Source organism: Genypterus blacodes, unplaced genomic scaffold, assembly GCF_046128005.1.
Source record: "Genypterus blacodes isolate CSIRO-AG114 ecotype Tasmania unplaced genomic scaffold, CSIRO-AGI_Gbla_v1 ptg000030l_1, whole genome shotgun sequence".
In the NCBI taxonomy this organism is placed as follows: domain Eukaryota; kingdom Metazoa; phylum Chordata; class Actinopteri; order Ophidiiformes; family Ophidiidae; genus Genypterus; species Genypterus blacodes.
Genome location: NW_027466843.1, coordinates 2,461,880 through 2,482,077, shown reverse-complemented (window position 1 = coordinate 2,482,077; position 20,198 = coordinate 2,461,880). Strand labels below are relative to the sequence as shown.

General features: G+C 41.3%; 1 protein-coding gene across 4 annotated transcripts; it reads left to right on the top strand.

Moving 5' to 3' along the window:
* Window positions 1-190: 190 nt before the first annotated feature.
* On the top strand, window positions 191-11,292 carry arfip1 (ADP-ribosylation factor interacting protein 1 (arfaptin 1)). 4 transcript variants are annotated; one of them, XM_076145356.1, is made up of 10 exons: window positions 191-454; window positions 1,537-1,934; window positions 4,993-5,094; window positions 6,174-6,282; window positions 6,805-6,906; window positions 8,080-8,192; window positions 8,511-8,732; window positions 9,127-9,284; window positions 9,367-9,541; window positions 9,656-11,292. In XM_076145356.1, the coding sequence occupies exons 2-10, from the start codon at window positions 1,539-1,541 to the stop codon at window positions 9,809-9,811; spliced, it is 1,533 nt and encodes a 510-aa protein (XP_076001471.1). In that variant the 5' UTR covers window positions 191-454; window positions 1,537-1,538; the 3' UTR covers window positions 9,812-11,292. The 4 variants fall into 4 exon arrangements, with proteins under 4 accessions (XP_076001471.1, XP_076001474.1, XP_076001473.1 ...); XM_076145357.1 differs by lacking the exon at window positions 191-454 and adding an exon at window positions 509-841; XM_076145359.1 differs by lacking the exon at window positions 1,537-1,934 and having other exon boundaries at window positions 192-454.
* Window positions 11,293-20,198: the final 8,906 nt, after the last annotated feature.

Below are 20,198 nucleotides of genomic sequence, written 5' to 3'. Positions count from 1 at the left end.
AACACATTGCAGCTGAAATAATTGAATTAATATACAAATATCAACGACGCAAACATATTACCCTACACATTGTCGCGCTTCCCACTTAATCTCAGTCACGTTGTTTAAAACTTGATCGACCTCAATGAGTTTGTAAGATCCGAGAAGGACACAAACTGCGCATGCCACGTTTGAACAGCAGGGGGCGATGGCATGCAAGAAAATGCCCTGCGCTTCAGATGACAGGCGGGGGCCGCAGTGGATCCGTCTTTTCCGGGGTTCAAACTGCAAGTCTTGCCCGCTGGTCGAGACTGAAAGGGCGCCGGTGTTAAATTGTTAGTTTTTGTGTTCGTGCAAGGTTTGCAGAAACAGCAACTGTACCGCATTTGAAGAGAACAACCAGCGCAGCGCTACACCCGTGGTTTCCATCACTACAACAGCTAACAGCTACATACTTAGCCACGGCCGCTGACAGGTAACGCGAACTAAAGTTTTGATCAGCCTCATCAAATTTTAGCGTTAACTTCCACAGTGTAAGTAGTTATATTGCGCACTTTTAACCAATTGAGTCTTTATCATGTTGGCGTCTGCGTTAAGCGCTGCCTCGCCGGAACATTAGCTAGCAACACGTCAGCGGGTTTGTCATATTCACGTTAACGCGTTTCTGTGCGGGCAGCTTTTGGGCGAGCTGATAGTTGAAGTTACAGAAATATTTTCTTGTTTTTTTTTACTAACAAATAATTCCACGTAGTCATAAAACTAACTATCGCCACAGTTAGTGCGATGCTTTGTTGTTCCTGGTATTGTAAAGTATCGCCGCCTTTGGTCACGTGACGACTTGCTGGTTGAGGTTTGTTATCAGGTTAGTTGACCTAACACCGTCAAACTTTGACCTCTGTTAGATTGTTTAAGATTAGGGACTACGTAAAGGTCAGGGGATCATTGCAACTATCAAACAAATGTTGAGAATCATGTTGGGCTTCACAGCGTGTTGGCAGTCAGAGCGTGTGAGTGAGTGAGTGTGTGTGCGTGCGAGTGAGTGTGTGAATGCCATGCCAGCTTCTGTAATGTTAGTCTGCCTTATACACAATGGCCAGTGCCCTCATGTTCTCTCTGTGGAATGTTCGAGATGTGCTTAAGTCGGATCAACGTACTTTTCATAATGACTTCATGCATACCTGCGGTGAGCTGGAATATTGTATTTGCAGTTACAAGTTGCCAGCAATTACTTCAAATGGACTTGTCTCTTTGTCTGCGTGACATGGATTATGACAGCTCTTCAATCGAACGCTGATAATTGTCACCTGCTGGATGTGTAATCCTTTGATTTGTGATCCTTGCCTGCAGCTAACATGATACAGTGCCAGTGCTTACCAACGATGTAGTCATTCAATGAACTATCTAAGTACATGTATATAACACCGCAACATCTTCATGTTCCCTGATGTTCACTCAAACTACTTTCCTGCTGTGTAACAAGCATCACAACACTGCAACATAACCAGTGGGATAACCTGGTAGGACTTATTCATGCCTTCCTGTCTTGTCTGCTTTCAGGTATGTCTGAAGTTAGTCTTGAGGCTGAGGCTTCTGGAACAACGTCAGCCAAGGACGTGCAAATGGATTGTGAGGAGGCTGACAAAACAGAGGAGACTTTGAGCAAGGATGTAAAGCTTGACGGTATAGATAACTCTAGGGCCAGGGATGACGGTGATTATGTGATGTACGACATTGATATTGACAGTGCTGAGGGTAATACAGATAATGGTGACAAGGATGGCCAGAAAGGGAATGATGGCATTCAGAGGGGAAGTGCAGCGGCATGCGGGGATGGAGATGTTGAGGGCAGCAGTCACGCTGCACCCATATCAGGCAATGTAGGTGATGGGGGACGTGGCACCAATCACCATGGTGATGCAGCTGAAACCCCAGAGGAAAATGGGACTCAAACCAAGGTGATGTTATCCTGACTTTCATACACTGTGCTGGTGGTGGTGCTGGTCTCTCCTTTGGTCGCATAATCAATTAAAATAGTTGTGAAGCATTTCTATAATGGACAACGTGAAGTTGAGTAATAGCAGTTAAGTGGTTTTGTTTGATTTTCTCTTTTCCGCTTGTAGTTGTGGTTAAGCTTCTGCTTTTTCTCTATTAGCTGGTGTGGGTGTTACTTGTAGTTGATGTTGCCGCTTTGTTGCTAATCATTGGTGTGCTGCGCTAGCTTTCTGTCCTACTCTGATTAAAGTAATATTATTAAATCAAACAGAATCATTACGATTTCACCGTTCTCCAGGTGTGTGTTTGTGATGTCATTGTTGATTTTGTCTCTACTATGAATTCCCATTCTAATCATATAAGACATTGAGGCATGATTTGTTGATTATTAGTAGACATGGTCTCTGCTGTCAGTAAGTATACGCTTCTCAATGGCTTTTTTGTCTTTTTGCCTGACACTGATTCAGTGAGAGTTATTTCTGCCGAAATTGCAGCATTTCCTGTATGTAATGTGTGTGTGTGTGCTCACTGAGCTTTTGGATTTGGTGTGCTGTCAGTCACATGGCTTGTTACGTGAGGGATTTGGACTCCTGCCTGCACATTCTGAGGCAGTCACAGAATTACTGGGTTGCTGAAATATGTGAAGAAAATCAAACCAAAAAGTCACCCTTTGATTTCTGTAGTTCCTCCATAGAAAAGGCACCGTGGCTGTCATCCACATTTGTTTTCCAGATTTTAGATTTTTACATCCTAATCCTTCCTTTATGTTTGAAGTGTGGGTGCAGCATCAGGCTACATATTTATTTTGCACTCTTCTCCTGTAGTATTGGAGACGAGCCACGATTCTTTCCTCTTGGCTGACGCAGCTATTTTAACAATTAGCTCATTGTTGTTCCCCATCCCTCCCTCCTCCGGTTTGCCTGTTTCCAGGATACAAAACTGCAGGCATTCACAATCCCTGACATGCATCACCTTGCCCCTCAATTCATTTAGAGCCACTTCACCTCTGTCTGTTTTCTGATGGGCCGCTACCAGACTCTCCCTGTTTCACAATGTGTCACATAGTACTACCAGGAAGTCTTAGCCTGCAGTACCTGACGAGACGGGAGGACAAACTGATATCTGCATGTCTGTGCTGCCTGCCTCCCGGCGTCAGATGGCCTTTAAGTATTTATGTGTCTGTCACGTGGCAGAACACACCCAAAGCACAGTCTTTAACCTTTTTTCCACACATATATTTCCTTCTTTTTTTAAACTTTGAAGTAACTAATGGCATGGTTTTGTTTTTAAACGTTTGGTTAAACTGTCTGGTTTGAAAGAAAGGATGTTTGTCTACCGTATAGACCACAAAACACCTGGTGTTGGACCAGTTTGAAACCTTTATAACCCCTATATCAGATGGCACATTGTTGTCAAAATGAAGCCATTATGAAAAGGTTGACCAATCTTTTTAGTGTCTTAAGGGTTCAGGAAAGTAAAGTTTGCAGCAGCTATATGAAGTCATTTTCGGGGATTTTATTTATTAAACATCAGGCTGCCTTTTATGTTAGGGTTCCATGGTGCCTCATTTTCCACGTATCCTTTTTTAACTTAATTTCCATGTGTGTTTGTCTGTCTGTGTATGTCTTTCTCCCTGTGTTTGTGTTGTTAAAGTACACTAGAATGTTTTCAATACATTGTTCTAAAGTCAGCAAGGACTTACAAACATCCTAGGACAAACAAACATCCTAGGTTTTACGTGAAATAGGTTCTATTCCAACCCAGCCTCGTGTTTGAGATCGTTTGTTCGGTCACTCATTGAAACTAGTTTGTCCGCTTGGAGTTGAACTGGATCTTGTTACCGGGCGACCTGGTAGCTAGTTTGCATTATTAAGATAGTGGGCATCTGCATTCAGGTTTTCTCAGTGATTCTGCGCTTTGCTATGTGCATAATTTACAAGCAAAGTCAAGTCATTGTTAAAGTTGGTATAGGTTATAAATAGAGAGCTTTATTGTCATTGTGTAAGTGTCCTAGTGTCCCGATTCTACACTGCTTAAGACACACGACTCTACCAAATCTAGCCCAGGTATATCTACAGCAAGAACTGCCTGTTTGTCCAAAACAAAACTGACCTTTCTTCAAACTGTTGTTTCTACACAAGTCAACACACTTTGTCATGTAAACCTGCAGCTAAGTGTGTCAATGTGTCACACCAGTTTAACTAGTGCAATATGAGGGAACATGATTTCTATAACTTACAATTGAAGTCTGGTTTTGGTGGTATTATTAATTACAATACATGTTTGGTATTGCTCATCACATGAGATAACAGAATGACAAGATATTAATTTCAAATAATCAGTGTTAGAAGGATTTTAATGCCATCTTATTATACAGTAAAGCTTTGACACAATTGAGAAGAGATATGTGTAGAATTCTCCACCAAAACTGCATTTTTAGAGGGGTTGGGTTAATGTAATGTCTTCTTTACCATATTCCACACTGCTGCACCTTTTTTTAAAAACGGGGAAGAGCTTTGTATAACAGGATGATATTGTAAATAGATTTCACTGATTGCACAAGCGCCTCATGTTCCAGGGCTGTAATACTATAAAATTAGGATCTGTCGTTACTTTAGAACTCATTACAGTCTTGGCTGGTAAATGATTGAAAAACAAATGTTGAAAGAGGGCAAAACACACAAGTTATAAACACACAATTATGACAGCAGTGCTCCGAGCAGGAACATATTATTATTGTGATTTACAAAGGCAGGGTATGCGTTTGAAATCAGCATCATAAATCAGTTTCAGTAAATGTCACAATATGCACTAGTTCACCAATATCACTTCATCATGTCTGTATTTATATGGTTCCATGAAATACTGAATTATTTCCAGGGCCTGAGATATAAACATGTATCGGTGTCCACAAGATGGCAGCCCACAACTGTGATCCAATACCCTATAACCCTATATGTCATCTTCCCGGTATTCTGTTTTTGATGTATGTTCTGCTTCATTTCACCTTCCTTAATACAGGAAAACATAATGGCTGAGGAGCCCAACAGAAGCTCAGCTGCTGAGATCTCAGTCACCACCAATGGAAACCTGGACCAGAGCCCTGACACTGTATTCCAGAGGGTAAGAGCTTACAGGGCCTTCTGCTCCGTCTGTGTTTCTCAATGTATTTTCCTGAAGCATGACCTTGTTGATTTGGAGAGTAGAGCAGTGGTCATATAGGCGACTCACAGATAGGACATGGACTGAAAAAGAAACGGTGCTGAGTGAGGCTGTCTTGCACCCTACAGTTAATAAGATAAATAAACTAAATAAACCCTTCAGAACATAAACCTGCAAATAAGGTTTGATGATGCAGTAGTGAAATCTTTGTGATGGATTCCGGGCTTCTCTCTGCATCTCATCCATTCGGCTGTGAGCTGGCAGTGTTTCTAAATGGCCTGCTGTTACGGTTCACTGAAAAAACTACAACTACAACAATACTTTAATACTATTCTCAGCTTATTGACTTGAAGGCACATTAATCAGCATAGCATTAACTTAAATAAACGCTGTCAAATCAAATAAATCTGTCGAGTGCTAAAGATTCTACTGCCTCACCCTCAGGAAAGTTCCACAAATTATATCCGCATTTTATTATGAGCATTTTTATATCACCAGTCACAGGCAAAACGTGAGAAACAGAAATCTCTAAATATGGGGCCAAATGGCTAAAAACAAGTCCATGGCAAAAGGGGTCAGAATTGACAGACACTGTTTGCTATAATTGGCTGCCAAAGTTAAGTGGCTGTGGCTAATTGGGCTTGTCCAATTTTGTTGGACAAGTGCAGTCACTACTGAACTGAAACATCAATCAACCTGATGGTGGCATTATAATGATAAGATAGATTTAATCAATAACTTTGGAATCAGGCATGGGAGAATCAAGGTCTGGTGTCATGGTCCAGTCAATAACTTTTGATAAACATAATATGAGAACTGTTGGGCCTTGGTGGAGGTATTCTGCCAATTCAAATGTAACAAATCCTCCACTTGAATTTCAGAATATCTGCTGAATGAACTTGCATAGCTTAGCTTTAGTAAATCCTACATTGAATGTCCTTAAGGCCTTTACTGTGTCATTGCCTTGTCTGGTCTTATTGTCATGGTGATCCAGGTGAGCCTCTGTTAATAAAGGGCCTGATTCTCTCCTCTTTCCGTAGGACTCTTTCCCCAGTGGCCCTGTGCCCCAAAACCTGTCGGAGTCTTCTGTCACCTCCAGCAACTTTGCTTCGACAACAGAGGGCATCATTGAATCTGGACCATTCACAGGTGAAATACCTATTTCTTTCAATATCCAGACATTGTTTGTTGAACGCTGTAACCAGAACATGGATTTCCAACCAACTATGTGGTGTTTTGATTTTGACTCCTTTGTCACATGTTCTGGTTGCAAATAATTGAGTCTCTTCATTCCCGGTGGCCCACTCTTGGTTTCCATCCCTGTGAAATTTGAAAGGCAGACATTTGAATATGTAAAGGTTGTCATCCAATTGAATTTAATGAGTTCCCTCTGATCTCCATATTGTGTCGTCCTTTTCATCATCACATCCTTGTTTCAAATGCAAATGAAAAATCACCTCTGAGTAGGGTCTTGCTAATAATGTTGCTGTGATTATATTTCATACTATACATGTATGTTACTTCTGCGAGTGTAGGTGAGTAGAACATTCGTCCTAGATCACGAGTAGACCCACAGTTGTTTAAACAATCAACACCAATAGGAAATCCACCCTTACACTGCCAAAGGTGGGGTGGCGACATACTAACGAGCCATAACTTTGAATCTCCCAGGGTCAGCAAGCGCGCCCACTTCTCCCGTTGTACCTGTAGCTCCCAGCTTGGCTGTCGCTAGCCGCCTGGCACGCTCGTCCAGTGAAAGTCATGCCGAGCAAGGTACCTGCAGCGATGGAGTATGGGAGTGTACATACTAAATTAACCCTAATCTGCCCTTTATCCGTCTTCGCTGGTTTCTCACCCTCTCCTTGTTCCCACAGGCTGTGTTCTATTCAGAATGAAACCTTTCCTTTCTTCTCAGATTTGAAAATTGGCTCGCCAACCTTTGTCTTGACTAACTGAAATGGTTTTCTGCTTTGCAATGGCTAATATGTGTTCATATGGGGTTATTCCTATGATCAAAGTATTACATTTCTAGATCTCATGCAACCTCTCGCTTTAAGCAATTGCTTGTGTTAGGGAAAAATGACTTGCCTAAATTTCTGTGGGTATTCCAGCTTGCATCTGTCGTCCTTCCAAATGAAGGCATCCAGTCTCTTTCAACTTTTTCCCGCTATCCTAAAACCACATTAAAGCACTTCTGATTTCCGTTTAATGTGACCCCCATTTTGAAATCAGGAAATCTTGTCTAAAGGTCTCAGTGTGCAGTTATTAGGTCATTGTTCATCAGTCAGCAGGAGATCTACTCTTTCTCCTGGTATTTTTGGTAGCAGCGGTGTTTGACAAACTGTAAATTTCTAGATTTTATATTCTGTCAGACAGTTTGTCTGGTGTGTATGGCCTCAGTTTTTCTCTTCAGTTCTCTGTCTTTTCGTCACACCGTCTTCCCTTAAAATTGCTGTGAATGAGGACAGCAATGATTTAACAACTTATCCCCACTTTTGATTGATTTTGTTTCATTTTGTGATTATCAAAACAACCAGTTCTCACATGGTGTCTGACCATGTGGGGCCACCTACTGTAGTTTATATACTGAGGCCTTTGTTGTCAGCTCCATTTTGATTTGAATAATCATAAATGTCATCAGCGTCCTGCAATGCTTTAAAGCTGTGTTAGGACGGGGCTTTTCAAACAACAACCAATCCAATCAAACTTTGCCACATACCCAGAACTTGTGTTCGAACATAATTCATCATTCATTCATTTTCATTGACATCCTGCATTCAGTGTGTGTTCAAGTATTGATATATGTGCTGACATGACAATCTCATATCACTATTTGAAAATCGATACGCTTGTTTTGTTCCTCCCTAACTTTTACTTTTCTCTCTATTGAGCCAGTCAATCCAATAACTCAATCGCTCACTAAGTGAATGACTTTTAACTGTCCAGGCACTATGAAAGGCCAACCAAACAGTGGGGCTGTGGTCCTTGCAGACGACTTAAAGAGCCCTGCCATGGAAAAACTGGACCTAGTGAGAAAGTGGAGCATCAACACATACAAAGTAATCCTCTCTGTCCTTAATTGTTTTCCCTCCTCTATCACTCCTCTCTCTCTCTTTCTCTCTCTCTCTCTTACTTGCATTTTGTTATCATTTCATTGTTCATTAGGGTGTTTGCAAAGAAGTGAACTATGCTGCTAACTAATAAACACATGTGAATATCTCTCTCTTTACATTCTGTGGCTCTACTCTGTCCCACTGGTTTCTTCCTCCTTTACACACACACACACACACACTCCACGCTGTCACCCTGAGTATTTTACAATACACTCAAAAGTCTGATCAGAGTGTACAATTCCTAAGCTTGCTGTTCCTCCGCAGTGTACAAGGCAGATCCTTTCAGAGAAGCTGGGTCGGGGCTCGAGGACCGTGGACCTGGAGCTAGAGGCACAAATCGAAGTGCTCCGCGACAACAAGAGAAAGTACCAGAATGTGATCAAACTGGCTCAGACACTCGCCAACCAGCTGTCCCAGATTATGCTGACACAGAAGCAGTTGGGTGATGCCTTTGCCGACCTCAGTCTCAAGTCACCAGAACTCCATGTGAGTCCATACGTTTATGCAAATTGAAATTGGTAACATGGGGTCAGCGGCAGGCAAAGTCCCACCTTAATCCTCACCCACACACACTCTAGGGCAGGTTTGTACGTACAATCGTGTATTCAAACCCTTTGATTCATTAGATGGCACAGTATTATGTTGTTGCTGACTATGTTCAGATAGATGCATTATTCGATTTTTGATTCGAAATTTTAAGCAAAAGAAACAAAAACTAAAAGGCAAATGACAAATTAAATATTGTGTTATTTGGTCTTTTTTACTCTACTGAAAGTGTCTTTGTAAAACTTATTAATGATGGACAGGTAGTGGTGGGCTCAGCTCAGATTTTGTGTATGTTTTGGGGAGAGGAATTAAATGATTTAACTCTGTTCTTTAGGAGGAGTTTGGTTACAATGCTGACACCCAAAAACTTTTGTCCAAAAATGGAGAGAACCTGCTGGGTGCCATCAACTTCTTCATCGCTAGTGTGAACACACTGGTTGACAAAACGATCGAAGACACCCTGATTAACATCAAACAGTATGAAGCTGCCAGGTAATCTACACAGACCAAAGAGAAATCTGACTTCAGTGTGTTGCATTTGCTCCACCATGCTATTTACTTATGTTTCCCACAGGGTTGAATATGATGCATACCGTACAGATTTGGAGGAGTTGAATCTGGGGCCACGAGATGCCACCACCCTGCCCAAGATGGAGCAGTCCCAGCAGCTTTTCCAGGTTTACCGCGAGAAGTTTGAGAAGATGCGCAATGACGTCTCTGTCAAGCTCAAGTTCCTGGAAGAGAACAAGGTCAGCTAAAGGCTTGTTATGCTCTACATCCCATGGCCATTACCTGTGCCAGCATGTTGGCTCTTAGTTAAGTGTACTGATCGCCTGTACTCTCTCTCTCCTGCTCTCAAACAGGTGAAGGTATTGCATAATCAGCTCATTCTGTTCCACAACGCCATAGCTGCATACTATGCGGGAAACCAACAGCAGCTGGAACAGACGCTCAAGCAGTTCCACATCAAGTTGAAAATGCCAGGTGGTGATACACCATCTTGGCTAGAAGAGCACTAATCACTCCCTTTAGCCCGAGTGGCTGACAGGAATCTCATCAGAAGCTACAGAACCTTCCTCCCCTCTCTCCCCAATGAACTCTGCTTGCCTTTCAGGATTATAACTCTTTTATGAAATACACAGAAGGAAAGAAAAAAAAGTAATTCCCACATTCCTTTTTACCTTCGTCGTCTGCTTGAGATTATCGTGACATCATACTTAATCAATCTCTTCCTTCATTCTCTTAAACCTTTTTCAAATCCTAGGAAATGCACTTTTGCACTATTTAACAAATCTGTTAAACTGGACTTGCTGCAGCAGATACATTTGGAAATGGCCTTTTTATTCCAGCATATGAATGTTGTATCTCAATACAGCAAACGCGTTCACTCTGTCAGGGCAGCTAGGTGATCAAATGACTGCCGTTATAGTTACAATATTTTTCTTATGATTATTATTCTGAGGAGGCCTGTCCAAACAGCCTTGAAATGATGATACAAATTGGTCCCATTCATCAGCCTGGTCTGATTATATATCTCTTAAGTCATATTGATGGTTATTTATAAAAACAAATGTCAGTGACATACGATTACAGAGACATGATGCTACGCTTAATTGATATCTTTCCCTGTCGTTTTTAGCATTTCTCGACATATACAGTACATGGCATATGGCTAAAATCTTTTTACCTCAAAATGTCAATTCCGGAGAAAACGCAGGTCCAGCCTTTTGTGACCTAAATGTGCCTTGGTGTCTTGATTTGTCAATCCCTTCCCCTCTGTGCTATCTGTGCTTCATTTTGGACGAATGCTCTCACTACCAATTTTCAGGAGCAGCTGTTAAAAGAAGAGAATGGACCAAACTCTGTACAACACACATTGTAACACTCCACACATCACAGACTGAAAGCTGTCGAAACCACTCCAGTAGATTCTCAAAAGTCCAAATCTATTATAAACACTTGCTTTTCTCAAAGATCTATTGATATTGCACATATTTACCTTTTATGCATTTGAAACTAGAAATGCTTGTAAGAACTGTATAATATGATGAAAACCAAAATGCAATTAATGTTTTTTGTAAATCTGAAAGACCAGCATCATTTGCCTGAGCTGCTAAATATTTCTTTCATTGGATTAAAGTATATTTTTCAAAGGGAACATACACTGGTATTGATCACCAGCTGACATGTCCTGTTATGTGCTGTTCCTTTGGCTCAGTATAGCAGTTTGAGAGTGTATCTTGTGCATCAATCTATTGTTCCCCTGAAATAGAAGAGTCTATATTTGTAATTTCCTCCATTTTACCTCGACTATATGTAGTGTTTGAACAACGCTGCCATTTGGTTTTGGTTTTCCTGAAGACCTATAATCGGAAGTGCTAGTACTACTATGTACTAGCGGATCTATACATTTATATTAGTGGATCATTAAAGGATGAGTTTAAGAAGTTCTGAGTATTGTATAACCTCTTTGGGAAAAATAAAAGTTACTTTTCCTTAAGTGCCTCCAGTGGTTTTACAATAGTAGTGTGTTCAGCCGGCTATACAGAATGCGAATAAGTCAGGCTCTCTAGCTGCCGCTTCCAGTGTATTGGCTTGTTTCTGGCAAAGTAAAACACAATGACAATGCTTAGGGCTAAGAAATCTCAGCCTGTGTGTCAACTGAGAATTTGCAATTACGTATCTGTTAAGTAAACTGCACCTGGTCTGCCCTTATCCTCCGTCTGTTTTTGTCTTTCTGCACGTAAATGTGGCGTTTCATAGAAGAAGAGCAGTTGATTATATAATGATCCTATATAAGTAAGGTACTATTCTTAAGTGTTTAGAACCATCTCAGCACACCCATACAGGTGTTTCAAATATTGATATTACTTACACACATTTTGTCAATAGGTTGCCAGAATAGCAGAATTTTTATGGATTGAAATAATTGGAATTCCCTGCAGAATTTTCCATAGACATCTGATGTACCACCAGAGGGTGCTTCGAGTAGTACCTATGCTACGTACCACAGCTTGAGAACCTCTGCCTCAAAGACTCATTTCTGCAGCGAAGCACATCAATCCTGTGGGAGATGTCAATCAGATACACTTTGAAGAGGTGAGTCAAAATACACTGAGTGAAAACATCTGTGTCAGTCCCACAAGTGAGTCTGAAAATACTGTACTGTCTAATCACACTGAATTTAGTCTGATTATCTTATACAATGCATTTTGTAGAAGAAATAAGAGTACCGGGTAGAGCTTTTTGCATTTTCAAAGCAGTATTTCATATTTTACTCTTAATGCTAAATGAGTGGTTAACGTCAACCCTACATAATCAAATCAAAATCGGTAGGTTCAGTCTGATGCAGAACTGCCAAAAAAGAGACTAGGAAATCTCAATAATAGCGGTCCTAATTAAAAGATTTCACAAAGTGGGCCATCGTGCTCGTCCTCTTATTTCCCAGGAGCGGACTCTGTGCCGGTACCAGTGGGGCCGCACAGAGAGATGGGAGGAGAGGAGAGGGTGTCCAGATAGTGACCTGCCACAATGCCGCCAACCACCAGGACAAACAACGGGACGTATTTGTGCGTTTCTCCCCCCCAGAATCCCCATCTGCACGCTGCAGTGAGACGCACCCACACTCGAGACTGCCCAGTGACGTCACCGTTAGAGCAGGTAAACTCAGGCTAGGTGCGCTCGCCCTCATCCCATCTTCATCATCCACCTCATCCTCACTGATGCTAAAACGGCCTTGTGATTGCACCAGCGGTCACAAGCTGCCGGGTAAGGCCGTGCGCGCGCGTGATCCACCTGAGCCAATCACACGGGGGGGAGAGAGAGCGCGCGCGGCCGTGTGCCTGGCTGCTGCTGTGTACGTGAACGCATTCGGTGGACTGAACGACTCCGCGCAGCGCACAGATGGAGCCGCTAACCGGAGAATAGCGCAGATTTTCTCCTCTGAAAAGTATTTCCTACTAACTCCCAACGCTGTCGGAGCGGATTACGTGTCCCGACAAATCGCCTCATCTGCCCGGTAAGTCCTTCAGGACGGTTCACCCGTTGCCGCTGTATCATGCAAGGTGCAAAATGCTACGATTGAAGTGGCAGTAAAAGTCATCGCATGGCGTTTGTTCGTCCCCAGTTTAAGGATGATGGCAGAGATGACAGGAACATTTAGCTCTCTGGGCTTGTTGTTTTCGACTTTTATGTAAAGGTGACAAACGGACAGTGTCCTGCAATGCAGTGGGGAACACAAATTACATAACTATGAACATTTAGAGTAGTTTAAGTAACGTTGTAATACATAGACAAGTCAAATGTTGTGTAAACAAAAAGTAGCGTTAAAGGCTAAACAAAATGTGTTATAATAGATGCACATGAACGTTTTGTGTATATTTGGTTTTCATGCCAGCAGTCATTTTACAAGTGTAGAGTTTCACAATTCTAATGCAGTTGTTTTGTGATTAGAGATTGGTATAATAATCCATACCCGTGCCAGTTCTTGACTGTTACAGTTCCTCATTCATTTCCCAAAACAAATAGGCTCAATTTAAGTCTCCACTTAAGAATTCTTTAGGTAAAAGCTCAGACTTTTTTTCTACACCAAGACAATTACAGGGGACATTGATGACAATACTGGGAAAATTGAAAATAGGAATTCAATCACATCACATACTTGTCATTTGGTAGTTTTAAAGTATTTAGTATCAAAAAAAGTTATTCAAACACTTTATAGGCTTCAAGTTCTGTATGTGTGGCGGATGCATACTTTTTTAAATTACAGTCTCCCTTATTAAATGATGGTTCAAGGTTTGTTTTCTAATAGAATGATCCATTCATATCAAATAAACACCTTTATTTTAACATAGCCTCTTATTTTTGTCAATGTACTTATATAAAGTTACAATAGCAGCAGGAAAACGGTACAGAGGTCCTAACTGAGGCACTGTGCCCCCCGACCTGGGGTTCAGCATGTACGGCTTTATAACTCTAACCCCTGTTAGTTTTGTTCTGAACCCCAAACCCTTACTTCCTTGGCTTTTGTAGACTATTTCACATGCTGAGATGAATTAGAGGGCAATCCATTCAAGTGTTGGGAACAATACCCCTGTGAAAAAAGAGTTTCTCTGCGGGTCAAGTCAAGGGGGAGGGCAGTGTCACCCCGGTTGCTGTGGAGGCCGAGACTTACATGGAAAACTCAATTCTCTGACGTCATCCCAAGGAGGAAGATATTGGGGGACTTGATTTATTAGTGTGGGAGCTGGGAGGGATTGAATAGTTGTCGCCAACTTGGGTCAACTCAGATGCTCTTTATTGTCTTAAAATATGTCCATGTCATATAAATTCCATTTGAACCTACAATGACAAACAAGTTAAAAGTACAGAAATCTTTGAAAAGAGGAGGAAAACAATTGTGTATAGAGGCAGTTTTGCCTCCACAACCCAGATTAGGACCTGTTATGTCATACCCCCAACACCATGTACCCCCATTATCACTTACACATAGCCAAATTTGAATTTCAATGTGTGAAATATTGGAAAAATAAAGCCAAAACCTGGCAGAAATTTACAGATGATTCTGTGCGGATTAAAATAACAACACAATATGATATGCTCTCTCAGTAAATATTGTTTTGGGGATTTCTGAACATTGCTCATCGGCTGCTGGGTCTTGTTTTGTAGGACTCAGTAATGTGATCTGTGCGTATACGGTTCCTGTAATTGGTGTTTCTCAGGTATTAAAGTGTATCCTAATGAAGCCCGCTGTGTTTCTATGCTCTCGGGCGTAGACTTTTCCCCACTGCCATGTAAACATGTTTGCATTCCCTCCATGTCTCCCTGCTGTTGTCTCTATGGTTACCCAAACACCTGCTGTATTGCCTCCTTTCTCGCATTTGTTTAGCCTCACAAGCTGCACCTTACTCTCCATGTGTCGATAATATTATTGGTTTAAGCCAATTGTTAATCCGGGTTTCTACTAGCTCATATAAAATGTGTATTATTATGTTTGTGATTGGTGCGTGCTCCATGCTGTGATTACGTTTAACCTGTTGAGATCCGTGGCAGACACTTCTTTAAAAGTGCTTCTCGGCAAGTCTGAAACGTAACACTGATAGGTGCAGCAAGATCTGTGCCTAAAGCCAATCTAGGCACCAGGCTCAGATTCCCTCGCCAAAAACTGGACCCCAGTGCCAGAGGTAACAGACGCAGTGGTCTGCTGCAGGGGAGACACTGATCACCTGTTAACAAAAGAACAAACAGGGAAAAATTCAAAGCTGTGTTTTATCCGGAGCTCTGTTGACGGTTTACTCTGTCATGGCTGATGTCTTCTCCTCATTACCTTGGCTGAGTGGGTTTTGTTGCACCGGGTCTAAATGTCCCTCTGTTATAATAGTCTCTTTTAATAATAGTCTCTCATTCACTAACATTTAGTACATTTATTGTAGTGCTTCTGGAAGTGCTCATTGAAGCTGTCATTACTTTGAATATGTTTTGTGGTATAAAATTATTACTATTTCATATACACATAACCAGCTTATAAGGCAAGCATTTAAAATCTCATTTTTCCAATACAAAACCTTTAATTAAATCCCACCTTTGTCAAGCTTGAAATGTTCAGTCTATGGTCATTTTTTAAGGCCCTTGATAGTGGTGTTGTGTTCAATCGTATTGTGAAGGGTGGTCCTAATAGTTTGTCCTCCCTGAATAACATTATACTACATGAGAGGTACAGAATACTACAAAGTCCATTTATAGCAGCACAATACAAAATACAGCTTACATCAGCCTCATATATTACCATAGAGTTGAATTACCATTCTGGTTGCACAGTATTAACAAAAAAATGAACATTGCCATTTTAAATAAAGAAAGGAATAATCCCAGAGCTGCTTTATTAAATTGTATTGCATTCTTAACCCTGAGCCCAAATAAATGAGGGTTCAGAACCACTTTCTGCTTGGTCAGTTGCTAAGAGGATTTTAGCACAGATCTCTGTTTGTTTGAATCAGATTTGCAGTGGTTTTAACCCCCGGTTATATCATTAGAGGTAAGCCTAGTTGATACTGATAAGCACAATATAACCTATGCTACAGGTGAGATAGTTAGACAATGACAGGACAGGCTCAGCTGGCAACTTTAATCATGTCAGTTTCTACACCTTGTTTCATAGCTAGACTGTTATTAAGGGGTTAAACCTGAGCTTGCAGATGTGTTTTGTTGTGTTTACAGAGGCTTTGATTTTCCCTGACACAGCAGCTCTTTGATTTGGCACAAAAGAAGGTTTACTATTAATTCTTTTATGATAGATCTGTTTATTTAAGCTGCTGGTCGTAAAAAGTAAATACAATCTGTTTGAATAAGACAGGGTTAGACAGAACATGCTCAGGCTTTAGATGAGTGCACAATGTGCTGCCAAGGCTCCAATATAGTGACTTATGTTTCTTTTGCCCCATTAATGAAAATTGACAGATCATCCGTTATGCTTAATGATTTTTGTGGTCAATATGTCTGCACACTTATTTACCAGGTTTCATTGAAATGTTGTCAGGCATTTATTGTTATCTGTGAAAACCCTTTCATGGGCTTGATGTGATGAATGAACCTCTCTGCAGTGCTCTTTACTCAATGCTCTGCTCTGGCCAGCCTAACGAAACTGGTTACAAAATGCAACATGAGTTTAAGAGTCATTGCCTTCCTTCGTTACTAAATGGAACTCTAATGCAGAGAGTATTGTTGGTAAAATGCATGACTCGTGCTCACAGCAGAGGAACATCTGAGAGATTATTTTAAGTGCAAACAATTACCACCCTGTGCACTGACAAGATCTGATGATAGGTCCGAATAGCAGCAGCATCAGAGCAAAACACGCATCCTTTTTGTTTTTTTTGTTTTTTTTGTGATGTCATGGCTTTGCTGACTTCCGTCGATTATGATACTTTATGCACAAATGTTGACAGGGAGAGAAATGTAAATCAGAGTTCTAAACAGACCTGCAAACTCCAGAGCAGAGTTAAGCTTCCTGAATCATCAGAAACCCATGTATTCTCCACTGTGGTAAATTAAATGTAAACTTAAACATTTTGTTGTACTCTTCAAGTCAAAATACCATGGATTGTGTTAATAAGCATACTGAGTATTGTAAGGCCTTTTTGAGTATAGTGAATCTATTAACTCATCCAGAGCCCAATTCTTGAGCTTTGTGTCAAGGGAGTATGGCTGAAGGATCATATTGAATGTTTTAACTCTCTGATAGTATAATTGTGTGATCATATATTATTTAGAGCTAATTAAAAGTCCATCAGTGCAGAGATGCTGCAGTATTATTTGGAGTGAGTTGCCCATATAGTTGAAAATCTTTCAGTATTGTGGGGATAATATCCATTTGTTGTCGATTGAGAGCTTGCTGCTTTGTGTATCAATGTTTCATAATCCTGTAGGTTTATGCAGGTGTTTAAGTTATGGGTCAGCATCATTCAATGGCAAAACAGTCATCTTATTCAACGGAACAAGAGGAATACACACACTCAGGTTCTGTCAGCATTCAACGGATAAGATTTACAGCTCAGTCTTTTCAAATATTTGATAAGTCCAGGATTTTCTCTGTAATTAGACCCGTGTCCGCACTGTTACACAACTAGATCCCCGCCTCTGTTGTGTTTTGTTGTTGTATTGTTGTATTTGTGCGTGACATAGTTATTGATGTGAGGTGATGTAATGTTTGACAGTACAACTTGATATTTTCTGATATCTTGATGATCTGATATCTTGCATTTGTTTCTCTGACATGATTTGTGTAGATAACACTTTGTATGATATGAAGGCTTTATCCAGAGGAACTTAAATGGAAATATCAGAATGCATTTTTACATTTTTTGAATACATTATAGATCCTGCTGCAGTCTGTCACCCTCTGGAACATGAACATTAGTAGCTGCTTTAGCTCTTCTGTTGCTCTGCTGTAGCTCTGCTGTGCGATGGCTGTACTGGAAATTGTTTGTCTCAGTCTGCCACAGATATTTACAGGGTGTCATTCCATATCCTCTATGTGTCAAAGGGACCTTTTTAGCACCAACGGCCTTTTGTCCAGGTATCCAGGCAGTAGTAGCCTGAGCACTGTGTGTGTGTGTGTGTGTGTGTGTGTGTGTGTGTGTGTGTGTGTGTGTGTGTGTGTGTGTGTGTGTGTGTGTGTGTGTGTGTGTGTGTGTGTGTGTATGTATGCTATTCAGTGAGATAATGTGTCCCCCTCCTTTTATTTTACTAACAAGTCACATAAATCAGAAAGATAACACATCAGTGTGAAGACAATTCTCAGGTGGACTTGCTGTCCTGTTCAACCAGCTCACACAGAAAATACATTCAGAAAAACACAATGCAAGTGATGGAGGTGGACCCACACTCATAAACACGAGGGCACTTAGTGTATTCAGAGCTTCAGACATGCGTGCACAAGTCTGAGTTAATACCAAAATTGCGCTCCTCCCTGCTCAGACTTCAAGCTTGCTTGAGGACTTAAGCACCTCTCAGGTGAGTTACACATGTGGGTTGGAGTTTCAACAGTAGATCTAGTAGATGAAACAACAAATACCCGCACAGTCATCTATATCAGTATGGAATTGAGTGTGTGTTACAGACATGACAGAAAAATAACATCACATCACGCTGTGCCCCCTCATCAGAGATCAGCAAGAGATCAAGGTGCTCGGAGGGATCAGAAACAAATAGACCCAACAGCCACTTCCCACTGGGCTGTACCCAAACCTCCTCTCTGCTAACGAGCGTTCCCATGGTAATGATGAAGGAACAGAGTTGACCAAATCAGTTGTGAACGCACCTCTTTGCCCCTGCGGTGTGAGTGAAAGACCTCAGCTCTGCGGGGCTCACTGACCCTCAGGAAATTGAAGGGGAAGTTCACAACAGAGGATTAGAGCAGGCGGGGGCACCTTGACCTCCAACATTTGTGAGGATGGAGTTTTATTTGTTTGGGACTTTGTGGCTCTATAGGAAACTTGATGACAGTTATTACAAATATTATAAACACTTGCAGGTTCCATTTCCAACTATGACAGTTTGCTGCTTTGTTTTGTTATTGTAAAACATCTTCTCTGCAAATCTAAATCTGACAATCTTTGATAACGCTGACACACTTACATTGAATGAATTAATACATAAATGCCAAAGAAACACAAACACTGGCCTTGTTTCTCCCTCTTTCATGTATCATCCTGTGGAAGAGCACAGGCACCTTTGTGTTAAGTGAGGGTGTGTTACCCATCACAGATGAAGGATAATGGGCGGGGGTATCTCCTGTCACTAATGAAGACTGATCAGAGTCGGGATGCCTTAGGGTGGGCAACAGGTGGAACTTTAGAAATGGACCCCAACTCTGTGTGCTTTCACTCCTAGCAGCAGGTGTATGTGTGGAATCTGGAAGCATTCATTCTCACGCAGTCTGCCGTCGCTCCCTCAGGCCTCTTGTGTATAGTGTTACTGACAGCTGTGTTTCCGCCTCTGTAAATCATGTGAGCCCAATGATTCTCTTTGTAGTCCTGTTGGTTAGAGCGATGTCGTGTTGGTCTAGTACCCTCATGCGTTTTGAAACGTAATTAATTGAATGTGGAACACCAAAAATCAATCGGGCTGATGCTCCAGGGAAGCAGCAGTGTGTAGCCGGAGCTGGAGCTGATGTTCACTTTTACCACGCAGGCAGGAAAAGTATTTAAATGTTTGTGTGACAGAAATAGCAGACGATAGAATTAAGAGAGCTGCATGAGAGGAGGCTGACTAGTTTAGGCTCCACAGGAGGAAATGAGTTTGATGCTTCTGAGTCTATGAATTAGACATGTGGTCCGCTTCACAGGATGGGAACCGCTGAGTGTACGGGCTGATGTTGGCAACACGAGGCCTTTCACGACGTCCGCCGCTTATTAATTAGTAAAGATGGCAGGGTGTCAGGTGGAGCGGCTGTTCACTAATAGTCTGTCACTGTGACATTACATAAAAAGGTATGAAGGGGCAATCACATACAAAACGTGTTTCACAGCATCGTTGAGGATGATTTTAATTTTGTTTTTTTACAAATCCAATTCTGGATCCATCCATCCACCTATCTGCCTTATAGAAACTAAACAACAGAGCACCTTGACTAATCTGAATCAGATTATTGAACCTGAATCCAAATTCTTACCATAAGGGCGACATATTTCCTGTTTTATGTCAGAACTCCCACTCATCGCTTTGTTAAGACTGGGGAAAGTATCGGGTTGCTGTGTCACTTCTGTGTGTGTGTGCGTGTTGTGCTGAAACAGAATAATGATAATAATATTTCCTTCTACATTAATAAACATTTAACATTTAGTAATAAGTTATTCTGCTAAAGCTATGGTATTCCTCACAGCTTTTATAGAATATTATTCTGTGCCG

What these genes read in the sequence shown, in the direction of transcription:
- arfip1 (XM_076145356.1), top strand. Translation starts at nt 1,539, where the DNA reads ATGTCTGAAGTTAGTCTTGAGGCTGAGGCTTCTGGAACAACGTCAGCC. An exon ending in AAAATGGGACTCAAACCAAG is followed by an intron (nt 1,935 to 4,992) that starts GTGATGTTATCC and finishes TCCTTAATACAG; the next exon opens with GAAAACATAATGGCTGAGGA. An exon ending in CTGACACTGTATTCCAGAGG is followed by an intron (nt 5,095 to 6,173) that starts GTAAGAGCTTAC and finishes CTCTTTCCGTAG; the next exon opens with GACTCTTTCCCCAGTGGCCC.